A 19459-nucleotide genomic window follows, 5' to 3' on the forward strand; every position below is an offset into this window, starting at 1 on the left:
CCAAGTGTATGTGTTAGTCGCTCAGTCGTATCCAACTCTTTGTGACCCCATGGACTGTAGCCCACCAAGCTCCTCTGTACATGGAATTCTCCAGGCAAAAATACTGGAGTGGCTTGCCATTCCCTTCTCCAGGGGATCTTTCCAACTCAGGGATCGGACCCAGGTCTCCTGCATAGCAGGCTGATTCTTTACGGTCTGAGCCACCAGGGCAGCCCACCACAAGAACAAGTAGTGGGCCAAATTTGGCTCCTGGGCCATAGCTTGGCAACTTCTACATTAAACAAGTAATTCTCAAGTGCCTGCTACGATGGATGAGGCATAAGTAACCACCAGAAATACACAAAAAACACAACAGAAAAGTGACTGTATTTGTGGAACTCTATCATGTATGTTCAGAGATGGGAGGTAGACAATTTAAAATATACCCTCAATAAATGACTTCATTAAGTGCACAGTCTTCCTTTACAGCAACACTCAGTCAGACAAGCAATTGATAAACTTTGTCTGTTTAGATTTTTGTCTCATGATTCTTTTAAAGTGGATCTAAGATAGTTCAAGCCTAGATTTGAATCCACCACCTCCATCTGAAATAAGGCCAGTACATTTGGGGGCAGCCAGGGATGCCAAAGAGGTACCAGCCTCTGAAAGGCTCCATCCCTTCCTTTCCTCTGCTTCTGCTTACAACAGCAATACTTTTACTCACACTTCCTGTTTCTGGCACTTGCCTTCTTTTCTTCTGTTTAGACTTCCCCCCTACTTCCCCCCTGTGGTTAAACAAGTATAAAGTCCTAAAGCTATAGATTTAAGTTGCTCTCTCTCTCTCTCTCTCTCATTCATTCCTACGCATAGGCTCACGCGCTTGCTGTCTCCTCTGTTTCTCTCAGAATGACACTTCTAAGTATTGCTTTGGGTACGCTTTTCTATTTACTTCAAGCCGTTTCTGGAGAAAGCGGCTATGCAGAGAATGGTGAGTCATTTCTGATTTTTCTTCAGGATTTCAGATGATTCCTAGCATCTATTTCGGTTGCTCAGATCCCTAATAGACTGGAATGGGGCACTGGGTTAAATTTAAGGGAGTTTGAGGGCTTACCACCATTTTGCCTGTTCTAACCACCAGGACAGGGGGCCTGGGGCCAAAACTGCAAGTGGTCTATAAAGGCTTAGAATTGTTAAGGGATGCACTTGACTCTCCCAATATGAATCTTAAATATTTGTTGATGCCTCTGATCTTACAAAAAGAACACCCATAGAGACACAATGGTTATGCTTGTTAGAGAACCTTCAAGGTAACTTTACCTTGCCAAGAAAAGAAGCTCATTTTGTTTTGCTTTAGCTTTTTAGGAGGCTCCGAAAACACCACTTTCAAGATAAAATAATATCTAGAAACAACCACTTTGTCTGCACTTACCTTTGCTGTTTTCTCAGCACCTACTCCAGTATCTAGAACATAGTAGACATTTAACAAATATTTGAAAATTTCTTCAAAATACTTTAGTTTTGGTGTGATCATGTGGTATTCTTAGTGAATAACTGAATGGGGTAAGATCTGAATGAGTTCTCTTTGAAATATGTTTAACTGTATCCAGCCAATGAATTTATCATCATATAATAATTATCTTTAAAATCCTTAAATACTTAGTACCTAGAGGCAGATGCTGTCTAATTTGTAAATCTATTGTAATTACAACTGAAATTACTCAAGGGTGAAGTGGCCCAGAGGAGCCACCTGGAAACTTGGACCACCAAATTGTTCCTGAAAATTAACTGCTTTCACTTTAAGATTTAAAAAGTATTTGCCTAGTGAAGATATCAAGCACGTCAGCCTAATGACTCAGCTTAGATAGCTTAAGTCATGTAATCACTAAGGAAGGAAATCCCTAGCATATTTTAGTTAATGGAATTTTCAGAGGGTTGACATTTTTATAGTGTGACTGTGAATGAATCACTTTGTGGGGGATGATAATTATTTCATGGTAAATGTTGTCTTGTGTCTGTACAAACAGATGCTTGGCAGGTAACACATAAATCTTACCCTTTGGAATATAATATATCCCTTCTGCTTCCCTACCCAACACAGAGGTCATTTTATTTTAAAAACAAATTAAGGATTCTAATTGAAAGCTGAGTTTTCACTTCAACTTTTTAAACTTCAGGGTATTTTTTAAGAGATCTGTAACCACCCATCCACATGATTACATCAAAATACTTCTCGGTTTGAGGTGTCAGGAATTCAAAATAATCAACTGCTCTTTGTTAAAGATAAGTTAGTTCTCTGATAAGCATAAGAGTTATCAAAAGAAGATACTTTTTTAAAAATCCAAATCATTTATACTTTTAATCAACTAAGCCCTTCCAGTAGGAAAACTTCTAAACCACAAGAACCACATTCTTGTCTGTAACACATATTTCAAAAATTCTAATTTTTATAGTGAGCATTTTAAAAAACTCACTATTCATAAGCTCTATGTAATTTCAAAGCTGTAGTCATAATAATACCTTTGACAAAACACTCTTTTTCAAAGGAACCCCCAAAGATTTCATGTATATCCTTTGAATTAGAATTCTTTTTTTTTTCACCTTTTCTTTATTTCTCAAAGAATGTGATAATAGTCTTAGCTAGCCCTTATTGAGTGTTTTCTGTGTTCTAAGCAAGATCTTTGTACTCAGTGATTCCTCATAATAACATGAATTTAAATATCAGAACCCTGAAGCTTAGAGAGGATCTGATGAAGGATCACAGCTACACAGTGGAACAGCCAGGATTTAAATCCACATCTGTCCAGCTCTGGTGCTGAAGGTCTTAACCACTGTGTATATGACTCTTAATTAAGCTGAGAGCAGATATGACATTCTCTCTGTAAAATGCCATGCAATTTTGCAGGTTATTGAGGGGACTTTTCTTGTTTACAAAGCAACTTTGGCTCAGAATCAGTGAGCTCAGAACCTGCTAAACAACCAATGAGCTATTTCTCAAAACACAGCCATTTTAACTATATGACCACTACTTTTTTCTCTTTCATGGAAGTATCATTAATTTACAATGTTGTGTTAGTTTCAAGTATAGAGCAAAGTGATTCAGTTATACGTATATAGAGAGACACACACACACATATGTATATGTCTTTTTCAGACTCTTTTCCATTATAGATTATTACAAGATATTGAGTATAGTTCCCCGTGCTTTGCAGTAGTGTTTTATTATTTACCTATGTTATATATAGTAGTATGTATATGTTAATCCCAAATTCCTAATTTATCTGCCTCCCACCCCACCTTTCACCCTTTGGTAAATTAGGTAAGTTTGTTTTCTATGTCTGTGAATCTATTTTTATTTTGTAAATAATTTCATTTGTATCATTTTTTTTAGATTCTACATATAAGCAATATCATATGATATTTATTTTTCTCTGTCTGACTTACTTATCTTAGTATGATAGTCTCTGCATCCATCCATGTTGCAGCAAATAATAGCAATTATTTCATTCTTTTTCATGGCTGAGTAATATTCCAATATATATATATATATATATATATATATATATATACACACACACACACACACACATACATACACACACACACACACACACACACATATATATATATATATATATACATACTACATGTTTTTTTTATCAATTCAACTGTCAATGGACCTTTAGGTTGCTTCCATGTCTTGGCTATTGTAAGTGGTCACTGCTTTACAGAATGCATAAGAATATACAGCAAATTTGCTTTGCCAGATTGGATAGCTAAGGGTAGCAGGAGTGCTTTGTTCTGTTGATACTCAGAATCTACTAAAGTCTGCTCTCTCTGGCTTAAGAGTTAAAGAGTTTTGGAGACAAAGTTGACCCACAAATGTCTGAATCCAAAGAGTAATGTAGGTTCTATTGTACCAGATTGGTAGACGTTCTAAGGAAGAGAAAATATTTAGAGTGCATGAGTACTGCCAGATAAGGGCAGGCTAAAGCCACCCAGAATCATTCCATCAAGAAAGGTGCCAGCAATTAGGGGACTGGACCTCACTCTGTAATATTAGGAGCAAATATATTTTGACATGGAAGCCCCGAATAGTGGACTGCCCCTCATTATTTAAAACTGCCATTAAAAAGAGGGCCATGTCCAGCTGAAATACAGTTCAGTTCAGTCACTTAGTCATGTCCAACTCTTTGCAACCCCATGGTCTGCAGCACGCCAGACTCCCCTGTCCATCACCAACTCCTGGAGTTTGCTCAAACTCATGTCCTTTAAGTGGGTGATACCATCTAACCATCTCATCCTCTGTCGTCCCCTTCTCCTCCTGCCTTAGATCTTTCCCAGCATCAGGAGTCTGCTGGTGGCAGAATTGTGAGCTCGATAGACTCTAGGTATAGTCAGAAAGAGCAGCGCCTGCAGCTCTTACCTAGGTGCGGCTCTTCAAGATTTGTTGCTTTGACTGAACTGACCTTTCTCTCAACTGGTTGGTTCACTCACAACCAGCTTTACTAATTTTCCCAAAGAACTACTGGGTTGTTGAAGTAAAGAGGGTTCTGTCTGTAATCCCATGGCCTTCAGGATACTCAGTTGGGGTTTAATTTTCAGTATATTCTCTATCCTATTTAAAGCCAGTGCTGTGTTGTATTGTGCTTAGTAGCTCAGTCATGTCTGACTTTTTGCGACCCCACCAGGCTCCTCTGTCCATGGGGATTCTCCAGGCAAGAATACTGGAGTGGGTTGCCATGCCCTTCTCCAAGGGATCTCCCCAACCCCTGGAGCTTCAATTTTCTAGTATCAGTGGCCAAAGTAATTTCAGTATCAATGGACCTTGAAGCAGTCATAGCTCACACTCAATCTCTCCAAGAATGGCTTTGGTTACTCTGGATTTTCTCAGATCCCAGATGGAGTATCTTTGATGACATATTTTTCTTTATTAAATACTATTAAATATACACACAAATATATATATTTAATCTTAGGGGCCTCAATCCATCTTAAGAAATCAAATACTATTTCTGAAAGACAGTACTTTCCAAAAGCAATGGCATAAAAATTCTGGTTTCCCGCATGCTTCTAAAATTTTGCTCATATTCATAAAACACAATATCTCTAAAATGAGGATATATTAGCACAGAAGTAGTATCTTTAAGATTCATGGGAAGCTCCACCAGGTCTGAGTCCTGTGATGTAATTTTTTCTGATCCTGTTTGCCTCAGTTAGTAGCTTAAGACAAGTGGCTTTAAATAAATATTCACACAATGGGAAAAATCAATAGGACTTTTAAGTGGGATATCTGTTTAGGTAAGGGGAAGCTACCATTTTAAGACGTGAACTTCTCACTGCAAGATAGCTATCATCTTTCATTCATTCAAAAACAATTCTTGGGAGGCAATAAAGGAAGATTAGTAATAAAGTACAAGGTTAGATTAGGTGGCACATAAATAATAGAGTATCTCATTTAAATGTATAGACTAACAAAAGAAATACTCATTATATAAAAGAAAGGATGTGTTTAGTGTCTCATTCTAGATTTCCAATGCACTTGCCCAATAGCAAGATATTTATAAATCTTTGGAGACAATTGTGATGACTTTTTTCTGTTAGGAAAAAATCTGTGCTCATTAAGCTTTGTTTGAGTTTTGTCATTTTGTTTGCTTTTATTTTATTTATTTATTTATTTATTTATTTATTTATTTTTTGAAGTCCTATTCCTTGCCTCTGCCCTTGGGCTTTCCTTCTTTAGACAAACAATCACCACTCCTTCATGTCTGCCGTGAAAGGCTACCATTTCAGCAACATCAGTTCAGATTGCACAAGAGGGCACTTCTTGGCTTCATTAACATCTGTAGGTTTGTTCCTTGCCAGGAGATTTTGACGATGCAGAACTGGATGACTACTCATTCTCATGCTACAGTCAGCTGGAAGTGGATGGACTCCAGCACTTGCTGACCTGCATGTTTGATGACTCGGACATCAACAGCACCAATCTGGAATTTGAAATATGGTGAGGAATGGTGCCTTCAATGGGTGCTTAGAAATCCTTGATCTCTCTTTCATATACTGCACAGCAACAGCTGCGAAGGAGAGTGTGGGGGCTAATTATCAAATATTAAAATCAAGTAAATTCCAAAAACTTCCTCAAACTCCTTGTCTTTCACCAAGAGACTCAAGCAAAGAAACACTCAGGAGCTCATCTTTCAGGTCCTCGCTGCTACAGCCAAATGATGGTGTGGATGTGGGAGGTCCCACATCCCTCCTGACTTCATGGCAGAATTTAAATTCTGATTGTCCTGGTTCACTCCTCCCCTAATGGCTCTTTGCCCAACATGGAACAATCTAGTGTCTTCAAGCCATATTCCTGGGCGGGTGCCTGGTTTCTGATCCTAACACGAGCACTTAACTAGCTTTTTAACCTACAGTAAGTTGTGTAGCTTATCTATTCCTTTGTTTCTTCACCTGTTAAATACCACCTCATAGGGAGATGTGATGGTTAAATAATTTAATACTTCAATTATTTAATTAGATGATACATCCAGTATGTAATAAGTAATGAAAAAGAGGCACTAAGTCAAAACTCTGTGAATCTAGACCCAACGGCCACCCAGCCAGTTGCCGATACCAGTTTTCTAAAAATCCACAGGAAGAAATTGACTCTGGGTTTCACGGAGCCACTAAGAAAGGTAAAAAGAAAGAGAAAGTCTCTTAGCGGATTTGAAAGTTTAGTAAAGAGCTCAGAGAACTTATCTTCTCCCTCTTCCACAAAACATCTCTTGTTGCCAATAGTTACTATCTCTGATCACTTAAAAAAAATACTCTGTCATGAAATTCTGACTTGTGGCTATTTCCAAATTCATATCAGATGACCTAATTTTAGTTAGTTGTGTAGTAAGGAAAATGAGTCAAAATCTACCAGTAGTAAAAGAGGGCTTCTTATATTCCATAGACAGCCAATCTCCCACAATACATGGTCTTGACAAGCCCTGGATCCCATGTCTTATGTTAATTCCCTGCCTCTGGGCATGCAATGTCTCCTGCTAAGATCTTTGGATAAATATGACCTTGAACTTGAGTGCCATAGTGTGTTCTCATTCTGCCTCTGTCAGTTCACTTCTATCACATGCTTTCCAGGAATAACATACATCTAGAGAAGAGGAACCTACAATGTCCAAAGTCTTTGCAACAAGTACACTCCACTAAAGCTGCTGAACAACTCATTCAAAAGATGCACATCATTTTTGTGGGCAAAACCCCCTCTGACACAGAGGTCTGCTCTGCCTCTCCAGCCAGCTGGGTGGTAAACAGCAGTGGTTTTATTTGGAGAGGCGGAGGTTGACCTTCTGTCCACTTTCACTCATAACAGTGTCTGACCACTTCCTTGGCCACTTGAACAAACTTCCCCACTTCCTTTCACAAGTCTCTTGATTTCTCCTGTCATATTTTAACCTGTCCGTAGCCTCTGTTTGGGTTGCTAGCTTGGATTCAGATATTCCCATTGGAAAGGGATTGTTTTAAGACATGTTTTCCACGTTAAAAAGTAAGCATGAAGCCCTTAGTAGGCTGAGATGCTTCTGGAGGGCAGTCATTTTCGCAGTTAGCCACAACTTGAGGGGAAGATTCGTGCAACTCCTGGATTCTGAGCAGCCGTGTAGCTCAAGTTAAGTGTGTGTTAAGTCATTTCAGTCATACCTGACTCTTTGTGATTCTATGGACTATAGCCCACCAGGCTCCTCCTGGGATTCTCCAGACAAGAATACTGGAATGGGTTGCCGTGCCCTCCTCCAGGGGATCTTCTCGGCCCAGGGATCGAACCTGCATCTCTTATGTCTTCTGCATTGGCAGGATTTTGTGTTTTGTTTTGTTTTGTTTTGTTTTTTTTACCACTTAGGGCCACCTGGGGCTGTAGCTCAAGTTAAAGCCCCCTTAAATAGTGTTGAATTTGCTGCTAAATTTGGACTTCTTTCCCCCAAAATTGCTTTATGCAAGCTTTTCCTTTTTTTCTGTGAATATAAATTTATAAAGAAAGAAATTGGAAATCACTGAAAACTGAGTTCTGCTGAAGTCTTTACACAGGTGGGATTTTTGATGGAAACCAGATGTTTCCCAGAGGACTCACCAGGGTCATTTTCCAACAAGCACTTACCACCTGCCTGATCTGGCCACCAGACTCCCAGACTTAGAAACCAATAATTTCATGTTCAACATGTGGATCCATCTCTTGGAGATAGACTAGCCAAAATCACAGAGGCAAATGACCAGCATGCCAAGTGACAACTTGACATGGATAAATGCAACTCTTGTAGTGACCTAAATATTCATCCCACGCTCAAGTCTTTGAGGGGAGGTGACAGAAAGGGCAGTAGATCATACATCAGTATAAATCCATTCTCACTGGGGGACCTAGAAACTTTTGTTCACCAGCACCCTAACCGGCTCCCAGGTACTGGCAGTGACAAAGCTGAAGCTCCAGAAACAGGCAGGGAAGTTGTCATCCTAATAATCAATACAACCAATAACTAGCTCTGTGACTCAAGAATCACATTTAAAGTCTGATCACAACAACCGTTCACACTGGGGTAGGAGGATTAGTGTTTGGCTTGTGGTTGGTGCCTGTAAATGATATTTAATTTTGTGTCATGGGATTTTCATTTAAACATGTGATCCAAAGGTTCAGTAAATATAGAAGCAAAACAAAGGAAATCTGTTGGTTGATTTTATTGATAAAACCAGAGTTATTTGATTCAGATCTCAAAGTGGTTAATTTTCTTTTTTAATTTAGTTGCTAGCCTTTAAAAATCTAGGTATCTCTTTGAAATTCAGACTTGGTAATACTGGTCCCAGACAGCAAAAATCAACTGAACAGAATTCTGATGGCTTCTATAGATGGGGAATTAAATCTCAGCCCTGAAGTTAGCCCACTCTTCTCATTTTTATTACCCACGTGGACACCATAGGCATGTAAATTTGGGCCCCTGCTTTTTAGCTGTTTGCATAATTTTCACAGGCAGCTCTCAGAAGGTAGTTGTATTTCCTTTATTTCCACATTCGTGAAGGCACCACAGTCACTCCCATGTGCCACCTACAGATACCACTTCAAATATGTCATTTTTTTTTTTCATCAATTACCACCAACATCACAGGCTACATCCAACCCAGGCTACCTCATATTCCTGACTTAACTGGCAATATCTGTCAAGTGTTGTTAATCTAGTCCTTTCTAAACCATACTAACTTTTGAGAAGATTCTGTCTTTTAGGACCAAATGAGGAATAACCTCTGTGGTTTGTTTTTAGTATTTCCATGTAAATACCTGTTTGCACCAACAAGAGAAATGTGTTTATCACACTAAACTACACAAGTTTGTAGGAGATTGAGGAAAGTGGCATTGAGGTGAAGAATCCTGTGGTCCCCCGAAGTCTCTATTTTCAGAAAAAAGGAATTTGCGTAAGTAGCTTAGGGTTGATGTCCTCCATGGGGCCAATCTTGCTAGCCTCTGAGTCTACTTGGGTAACCTGTAGTGATCTTTCCTCCCCACTAAAATACCCTAAACAGCTCTATTCAACAGAAATATAATATGACCCACAAATGTGGGAGTGATATCAGATCAGATCAGTCGCTCAGTCATGTCCGACTCTGTGACCCCATGAATCGCAGCACACCAGGCCTCCCTGTCCAACACCAACTCCCAGAGTTCACTGAGACTCACGTCCATCGAGTCACTGATGCCATCCAGCCATCTCATCCTCTGTCGTCCCCATCTCCTCCTGCCCCCAATCCTTCCCAGCATCAGAGTCTTTTCCAATGAGTCAACTCTTCACATGAGGTGGCCAAAGTACTGGAGTTTCAGCTTTAGCATCATTCCTTCCAAAGAAATCCCAGGGCTGATCTCCTTCAGAATGGACTGGTTGGATCTCCTTGCAGTCCAAGGGACTCTCAAGAGTCTTCTCCAACACCACAGTTCAAAATGTAATTTAAATTGTCTAGTAGCCACGTTTAAAAAAAAATAAGTGAAAATTAATTTTGATAATGTCTTATTTAATGTAATATTGCCAAAATATTATCATTTCAACCTACATGAACAAAAAATATGAACAGTATGAACATAAATATTCATGAGGTATTTTGAATATCTACATCTTCAAAATCTGATATTTCCTATTTGGAGCACATCTCAATTTAGACAAGCCATATTTCAAAGATTCAATATCTATATGAGGGGCTGTGGCCATTGTGTTGAGGAGTGTAGTCCTAGAACATTCCTAATCCTAGCAATAGACACTTAGCACCAAGTAAGTTGTTTTAATTTAATTGAGTGAATGGAAATGAATTGGACTGACTCGAGTTGAGCCACTCACAGGAGACACTGAATTTCCTCTGGTCACCTGAAGCCAGGGTCAGTGGCACGAAACGAGGCTGTCTGTTCTAGACCACAGTTGTCTCTTAGTCCCCTGTCATGGCTTCTCCACAAAGAGCAGGCCCTAGCGCTCAGGGCCCTTAAAGGGTGCCCAGCCTTGAGGGGTCGCTAAGAGTCCGACACGACGGAGAGACTTCACTTTCACTCTTCACTTTCCTGCATTGGAGAAGGAAATGGCAACCCACTCCAGTGTTCTTGCCTGGAGAATCCCAGGGGCGGTGGAGACTGGTGGGCTGCCATCTATGGGGTCGCACAGAGTCGGACACGACTGAAGCAACTTAGCAGCAGCAGCAGCAGCAGCCTTGTAAGACAGCCATGTGGTGATGCTTTATTGTTGTTGCTCATTACTCACATTTCTTGAAAAGCAAGAATGAATTGAGAATATCATTTTAGATTCTTCTCAAATGTCCAACAGTACTGGAACATTCCTACATGCCACAGATCTGCAATTGAACATTCCACACACATCTGCTAGAGAGCTCAGGAATGATCCTGGAAAGGGCTTATATATGCATATGCAGAGAAAAGTGTACACACATCCAGTTTGACCACAGAAAACCAACACACATTCTAAATTGTGGGTAGCAAAGGACCTTTGGAGAATATACTCTCCATATTTTTTCTTTTCTAAAAAAAATCTGATTAATGAAAAGAATTCTCTTCACAGAAGCCAACCATTTTCTTCCACCATCCTCACTTCCAATTTGACCCAGTTAACTTCTTTTTAGGACTCTGTGGCTGGATTTAAAGGGCATGTTGGGAAAACAAACTGGTAACCATGGTTATCACAAGAGATGTAAATCAAGCTGGGGATTGAAGGAAAGAAGAGAAATGAGTAATTTTCCTTTTACTCTGCATTGTTTATTTTTACAGTGAGAATAGACACTCTGCTTTAATTTAATGTTTATGTCATTTGTTAATTTCATTTTACTTTCTTTTTTGATTACAGTTCACTTGGGGGATAAAGTTTACCTACGGTAAAATGTACAAATACTAAATGAGTTTTGAGAAACATATATGACATGTTGCCATCACCTCAGTTGAGATGCAGAAAATTCCTTTCCCCCTAGAAGGACTCATCATGTCCCCTTTCAATCTCTCATCTCCTGTGAGAAATCACAGTTTTGAATTCTATCGCCCTTTGGTTTTGCTGATTTCTGATAGTTCTTATAAATGAAATAATATACTGCTCCCTCTTTTCTGTCTGACTTTTTTCACACAACAAAATGTTTTTGAGATTTATCCATGGTTTGCTTATCTCATAGCTCATCTTCCCAATTGCTGAGTATTAATTCCACTGTTCAAATATACCATAGATTTTTTTTTGAACTTTTACTATTGTCCTCATCCATCTTTACAAATTATTGATCAAAGTTAGATTGTGAGGTTTTATTTCTTTACCTAAATATATAAGTTAAGTAAATATCTCTCTGTAATAGTTAGCAGGGAGGAAGGGTTGAGGAGAGGGATAGTTAGGAAGTCTGGGATTGAGAGGTACACACTGCTTTTTTTAAATGGATAACCAACAAAGACCTACTGTATAGCGCAGGGAACTCTGTTCAATATTATGTAACAATCTAAGTGGGAAAGAATTTGAAAAAGAATAGATACATGTACGTTTTTGTAGTTTTTGTTGTTGTTGTTTAGCTGCTAAGTCTTGTCTGACTCCCAAACTCCTCTGTCCACGGGATTACCCAGGCAAGAATACCAGAGTAGGTTGCAATGACTTCCTCCAGAGGATCATCCTGACCCAGGGATCAAACCCGTGTCTCTTACACTGACAGGCAGATTCTTTACTGCTGAGCCACTGGAAAGCCCTAGATACATGTGTATGTATAACCAAATCACTTCGTTGTACACCTGAAACCAACACAACATCGTTAATCAGCTATACTCCAGCAAATTCATCACAATTTTTTTTTTTACTTTACAATATTGTATTGGTTTTGCCATACATCAACATGCATCCGCCACAGGTGTACACGTGTTCCCCATCCTGAACCCCCCTCCCACCTCCCTCCCCATACCATCCCTCTGGGTCATCCCAGTGCACCAGCCCCAAGCTTCCCTGCATCGAACCTGGACTGGTGATTCATTTCTTATATGATATTATACATGTTTCAAAGCCATTCTCCCAAATCATCCCCCACCTCCCTCTCCCACAGAGTCAAAAGACTGTTCTATACATCTATGTCTCTTTTGCTGTCTCGCATACAGGGTTGTCGTTACCATCTTTCTAAATTCCATATATATGTGTTAGTATACTGTATTGGTGTTTTCTTTCTGGCTTACTTCACTCTGTATAATAGGCTCCAGTTTCATCCACCTCATTAGAACTGATTCAAATTCATTCTTTTTAATGGCTGAGTAATACTCCATTGTGTATATGTACCACAGCTTTCTTATCCATTCATCTGCTGATGGACATACAGGTTGCTTCCATGTCCTGGCTATTATAAACAGTGCTGCGATGAACATTGGGGTACATGTGTCTCTTTCAATTCTGGTTTCCTCGGTGTGTATGCCCAGCAGTTGGATTGCTGGATCATATGGCAGTTCTATTTCCAGTTTTTTAAGGAATCTCCACACTGTTCTCCATAGTGGCTGTACTAGTTTGCATTCCCATGAACGGTGTAAGAGGGTTCCCTTTTCTCCACACCCTCTCCAGCATTTATTGCTTGTAGACTTGGATCACAGCCATTCTTACTGGCGTGAAATTTTTAATGCTTTGTTTTTTGATGGACATTTGAGTTTTCTCAAGTTTGAGATTATTCTTTTTTAAGTTATCATTAACATTCTTTCATAAATCAGTTTAATATAAATTTTCACTTCTTTGAAGTAAAAACCTCGGAGTGGAATTACTGTATCACTGGGGGGGTGTGTATTTACCTTTATAAGAAACTGCCCAACAAGTTTTCCAAAGCAGTTATATCATTCTACTCTCCTTCTCTCAATGTATGAGAACTGCACATCATTCCCAATATTTGACTTTGAAATAGTATCTCATGATTTTATTACATTTTGCAAATGACAAATAACATTGACCACTTTTTCATATACTGTTGGCCATTTATATATATTCTCTTGGCAAATATCTGCTAGACTTTTGTCTTTTTTCATTGAATTATTTGTCCCTTGGGTGTGAATTCTTCATATGCTCTACATACAATTATGATGTTAGATATATGTACTACAACTATTTTCTGCTATTTCATTTTATTAATGAATTGTTATCAATGAATCTGCTATTCCCATTTTATTTTATTAATGGCATATTTTAATAAGCAAAAGGTTTTCATTTGATGCAGCCCAATTTATTTTATTTTTCTTTTTTATATTTAATGTTTTTGTGTTATGACTATATTTATGTCTACCCTCAAAGTTAGGAAGATATTTTCTCATGTTTTATTCTAAACAGTTCATAATTTTAGTATTTATATTTAGAACTATACTCCATACCCAATTAATTTTTGTGAAATTGAGGTTCAAATTTTCCACATATTTGCTCAATTGTTCCAGGACTATTTGCTGAAGAGATTTGTTTCCACTGAATTCATTGGTTGCATGTATTTAAAATCAATTAACCTTATATGTATGAGTCTATTTCAGAACATTATATTTTCCATTGGTCGATATTTCTATCCTTGTGACAGTGCCAAGCTGTCTTGATGGTCATAACCTTATAGTAAGTTCGAAATCAAGTCTCCGAGTCCTTCATCTTTGTTCTGCTTTTTTTCAGTGTTGTTTGGCTATTCTGAGTTCTTTGTGTTTCCGCATAAATTTTAGAATAAGCTCCCCAATTTTTTAAAAGTCCTGCTGAGATTTTTATTAAAATTATATATACCAATTTGGGGGAAACTTTCATCTTTTCAGCACTCAATTTGCTAATCCATGAATGTAGCTCTCTGTTTAGATTTCCTTTAATAGCTGTCAGGAATATTTTGTAATTTCCTTTGGAAAGGCCTTAAACATCTTTTATTAATTTTATTTCTAAGCATTTTATGTTTTATTGCTATCATAAGTGGAGCTGTTATTTTTTTTAATTTATTTTCCAATTTTTGGACACTATAGTAATAAGATTGACTTTTATAAACTGACCTTAATGAAATCACTATATTAGTTCCTGTAATTGTGTTGGAATATCTTTATAGTTTTCCATGTGAACAAACATGTCTGAAAATAAAGAAAATTTCATTTTCTTTCTTTCCAAACTAATGATTTTTATTTGTTTCTCTTACCTTATGCACTGGTTAGAACTTACAGTATACTGTTGAATAAAAGTAGGAAAAATAGATATTCCTGCTTTGTCCTTATCTTAGGAGAAAACTGTTAACTAGTTCACCACCAAGTGTGTTCTTAACCATAAGTGAAATCAAGTCGCTCAGTCGTGTCCAACTCTTTGCAAGCCCATGGACTATAGCCTACCAGGTTCCTCCATCCATGGGATTTTCCAGGCAAGAGTACTGGAGTGGCTTGCTATTTCCTTCTCCAGGGGATCTTCCTGACCCAGGGATCGAACCCAGGTCTCCCGAATGGTAGGCAGACGCTTCACCGTCTAAGCCACCGTCTGATAAGGGAAATACCCCTTATCAGATTGAGGAAGTGTCTACTGAGAGTTTAGTTGTAAATGGATGTTGAATTTTGCCATATGCTTTTTCTACACCAACTGAGATGATTAGATTATTTATGTTTTTTATTCTGTTCATGTGATGAATCATATTGATTGATCTTTGATTGTTGACCCTACCTTGATTTCCTGCAATGCATCCTACTTTATCATTATGTGTTAACATCAATATATTAACATTTAAATGGGGAATATTAATTTGTAAATTTCTTTTCTGTAATATCTTTGCCAGCTTTTGGTACCAGACTTGAGCTAACTTCATAAAACAAGTTGGGAAAGGTTCATTTCTCCTCAATTTTCTGAGAGAATTTGTGTAAGATTGGCATTTATGATAGAATTCACCAGTTTTATCTGGACATAAAATTTTCTTTGTAGGAAAACTTATTAGTAATCAATTTAACTTCTTTGAAAGAAATGGAACTATTGAAACATTCTTTGTCTTCCTTATTTTCACATTTGGGCACTGTTTCTTTTTAGATTAAGTGTTGCAATATTCAACCATTTCTTATCAGAGTTTAGAGTTAATATACTATTTCATGAAAAATACAAGGAACTTGGAACAATACAATTGTACTTAGCACTTTCTAGCCTCTGTACTACTGTCATATATTTTATATCTATATATATTGTTAATTTCACAATAATGTTACATTATTTGTTTTTTTAAATTTTATTTTATTTTTAAACTTTACATAATTGTATTAGTTTTGCCAAATATCAAAATGAATCCACCACAGGTATACATGTGTTCCCCATCCTGAACCCTCCTCCCTCCTCCCTCCCCATACCATCCCTCTGGGTTGTCCCAGTGAACCAGCCCCAAGCATCCAGTATCGTGCATCGAACCTGGACTGGCATCTCGTTTCATACATGATATTTTACATGTTTCAATGCCCTTCTCCCAAATCTTCCCACCCTCTCCCTCTCCCATAGAGTCCATAAGACTGTTCTATACATCAGTGTCTCTTTTGCTGTCTCGTACACCGGGTTATTGTTACCATCTTTCTAAATTCCATATATATGCGTTATTATACTGTATTGGTGTTTTTCCTTCTGGCTTACTTCACTCTGTATAATAGGCTCCAGTTTCATCCACCTCATTAGAACTGATTCAAATGTTTTCTTTTTAATGGCTGAGTAATACTCCATTGTGTATATATACCACAGCTTTCTTATCCATTCATCTGCTGATGGACATCTAGGTTGCTTCCATGTCTTGGCTATTATAAACAGTGCTGCGATGAACATTGGGGTACACGTGTCTCTTTCCCTTCTGGTTTCCTCAGTGTGTATGCCCAGCAGTGGGATTGCTGGATCATAAGGCAGTTCTATTTCCAGATTTTTAAGGAATCTCCACACTGTTCTCCATAGTGGCTGTACTAGTTTGCATTCCCACCAACAGTGTAAGAGGGTTCCCTTTTCTCCACAACCTCTCCAGCATTTATTATTTGTAGACTTTTGGATCGCAGCCATTCTGACTGATGTGAAATGGTACCTCATAGTGGTTTTGATTTTCATTTCTCTGATAATGAGTGATGTTGAGCATCTTTTCATGTGTTTGTTAGCCCTTTGTATGTCTTCTTTGGAGAAATGTCTATTTAGTTATTATTTGTTTTTTAAAATCTTTTTTTTTTTTTTTTGTCACACTGTGTGGCATGCAGGATCTTAGTTCCCTGACCAGGGATTGAACCTGTCCCTCTGGCACTGGGAGCACAGAGTCTTAACTACTGGACTGCCAAGGAAGTCCTGAACAATCTTTATCTCTAAAGAATTTATGAAAAGAAAATAGGTGGTGTTTTTTATATTTATTATGGTACACCTATGGAGGAGCCTGGTGGGCTGCAGTCCATGGGGTTGCTAAGAGTCGGACACGACTGAGCAACTTCACTTTCACTTTTCACTTTCATGCATTGGAGAAGGAAATGGCAACCCACTCCAGTGTTCTTGCCTGGAGAATCCCAGGGACGGGGGAGCCTGGTGGGCTGCAGTCTACAGGGTCGAACAGAGTTGGACACGACTGAAGCGACTTAGCAGCAGCAGCAGCAGCAGCAATTGCTTCCTATAGATCTGAAATTCCACCTAGTATTATTTCCCTTTGGTCTAAGGAACTTCCTAAAACAACTTATCTGAACTTTTATATAGCTAGAAATATCCTTATTTTGCCTTCATTATTGAAGAATATTTTATATTATAAGGATTCAAAGCAGACAACTTTTCCCCTTCCAGAGTCTTAAATACATTATTCCAATGTCTTCTGGGTCACATAATTTCTGATGAGAAGTGATCTACTTCTCTGCATGCTTTCAAGATTTATTTGCCTTTGCTTTTCAGTCATTTTACCATGATGTCCCTAGATATGGTTTCCTTTGTACTTACTCTGCTTGAATTGGCTGAGTTTTTTAAGCCCAGAAGTTGATATGCTTTCCGACATTTTGGAATTTGGGGAATATTATTTCTTTAAGTATTTTTCAGCCAAATTCTTTCTCTCTTTTTGTTCTGAAACTCTAATTGCATATTTATTTGTCCCCTTGATATTGTCCCACAGGTCAACAAGACTTTGTTTCTGTTGTTTCAGACTGAATATTTTCTATTAATCTATCTTCAACTTCACCAACCTCTGCTTCTGCCATCTTCTATCTGCTATTAAGGCCATCCTTTAAAACTTTAAATTTGTACTTGTCAACTATAGTATTTTCATTTTGCTCTCTTTTCTAGTTTCCACTTCTCCACTAAAGTTATACATTTGTTCAATAATTATGATAGCATTTTTTGTTTAGCCCTTAAACATATTTACAAAAGCTGCTAAAAAGTCCTTTTCTGCTGGTTCCGATATCTGAGTCATCTTAGGGTCAATTTCCATTGACTGCCTTTTGTCTTGACTATGTGTCATGTTTTTCTTTTTCTGCGCTTTTGCAACAGGTTTTGAATGTAGGAAGGGTGCTTTTGAAAATAAGGAAGTTTATTTATTTATTGGGTTTCGATAACTTCCTCTGCTGCTGCTGCTAAGTCACTTCAGTCATGTCCGACTCTGTGCGACCCCATAGACTGCAGCCCACCAGGCTCCCCCGTCCCTGGGATTCTCAAGGCAAGAACCCTGGAGTGGGTTGCCATTTCCTTCTCCAAAGCATGAAAGTGAAAGTGAAAGTGAAGTCGTGTCCAACTCTTAGCGACCCCATGGACCGCAGCCTACCAGGCTCCTCCATCCATGGGATTTTCCAGGCAAGAGTACTGGAGTAGGTTGCCATTGCCTTCTCCCTAACTTCCTCTGGCAAGCATTAATTTTAACTCTGTTACTCACTTAATTAGTTACTCTGTTAATTAGACAGATTAATCTCCAAATTTTTCTTCTCAGGCAGCACCAAAAATATCTGTTTAGTTCTCTCTAGAACTATCTAGCTATTTTCACAGTTTCCTTGGAGCTTCCTCCACATTAGCATAATTAAGGGGACATATAATAATTTAAGCAGAGTTTACCTATAAACCCCGTGTCTTCTATCTCTAAAGCTTCCTCATTTCTAGGCTTTTCCCCCTTAAAAATACCCAGCCAGTCAGGCCAAATGAAATTCTGTCCTGTAACTTAAGACAGTGGAACTGTGGCCTTCTCAGTTCAGTTCAGTTCAGTCGCTCAGTCGTGTCCGACTCTTTGCAACCCCATGAATCGAAGCATGCCAGGCCTCCCTGTCCATCACAAACTCCCAGAGTTCACTCAGACTCAAGTCCATCGAGTCAGTGATGCCATCCAGCCATCTCATCCTCTGTCATCCCCTTCTCCTCCTGCCCCTAATCCCTCCCAGCATCAGAGTCTTTTCCAATGAGTCAGCTCTTCCCATGAGGTGGCCAAAGTACTGGAGTTTCAGCTTCAGCATCATTCCCTCCAAAGAAATCCCAGGGCTGATCTCCTTCAGAATGGACTTGTTGGATCTCCTTGCAGTCCAAGGGACTCTCAAGAGTCTTCTCCAACACCACAGTTCAAAAGCATCAATTCTTCAGCACTCAGCCTTCTTCACAGTCCAACTCTTACATCCATACATGACCATAGGAAAAACTATAGCCTTAACTAGACGGACCTTTATTGGCAAAGTAATGTCTCTGCTTTTGAATATGCTATCTAGGTTGGTCATAACTTTCCTTCCAAGGAGTAAGCGTCTTTTAATTTCATGGCTGCAGTCACCATCTGCAGTGATTTTGGAGACCAAAAAAATAAAGTCTGACACTGTTTCCACTGTTTCCCCATCTATTTCCCATGAAGTGATGGGACCAAGTGCCATGATCTTTGTTTTCTGAACGTTGAGCTTTAAGCCAACCTTTTCACTCTCTTCTTTCACTTTCATCAAGAGGCTCTTTAGTTCCTCTTCACTTTCTGTCATAAGGGTGGTGTCATCTGCATCTCTGAGGTTATTGATATTTCTCCCGGCAATCTTGATTCCAGCTTGTGTTTCTTCCAG

At 38.6% G+C, this 19459-nt stretch overlaps 1 protein-coding gene across 3 annotated transcripts in view; it reads left to right on the forward strand.

Annotated features, from left to right (window-relative positions):
- The first annotated feature begins 806 nt into the window (after window positions 1-806).
- Window positions 807-19459, forward strand: part of IL7R (interleukin 7 receptor) — a 35756-nt gene continuing 17103 nt past the window's right edge. For all 3 annotated transcript variants that reach the window (XM_086361401.1, XM_086361403.1, XM_086361402.1), the window contains exons 1-2: window positions 807-967; window positions 5842-5980. In XM_086361401.1, coding sequence (XP_086217527.1) covers window positions 886-967; window positions 5842-5980 — 221 coding nt within the window. In that variant the 5' untranslated portion in view covers window positions 807-885. The remainder of the gene's footprint in view (window positions 968-5841; window positions 5981-19459) is intronic.

This window comes from Bos grunniens, chromosome 20, assembly GCF_055505025.1.
Source record: "Bos grunniens cultivar Pamir isolate PY7600 chromosome 20, Bosgru_T2T1.0, whole genome shotgun sequence".
Classification (NCBI taxonomy): Eukaryota; Metazoa; Chordata; class Mammalia; order Artiodactyla; family Bovidae; genus Bos; species Bos grunniens.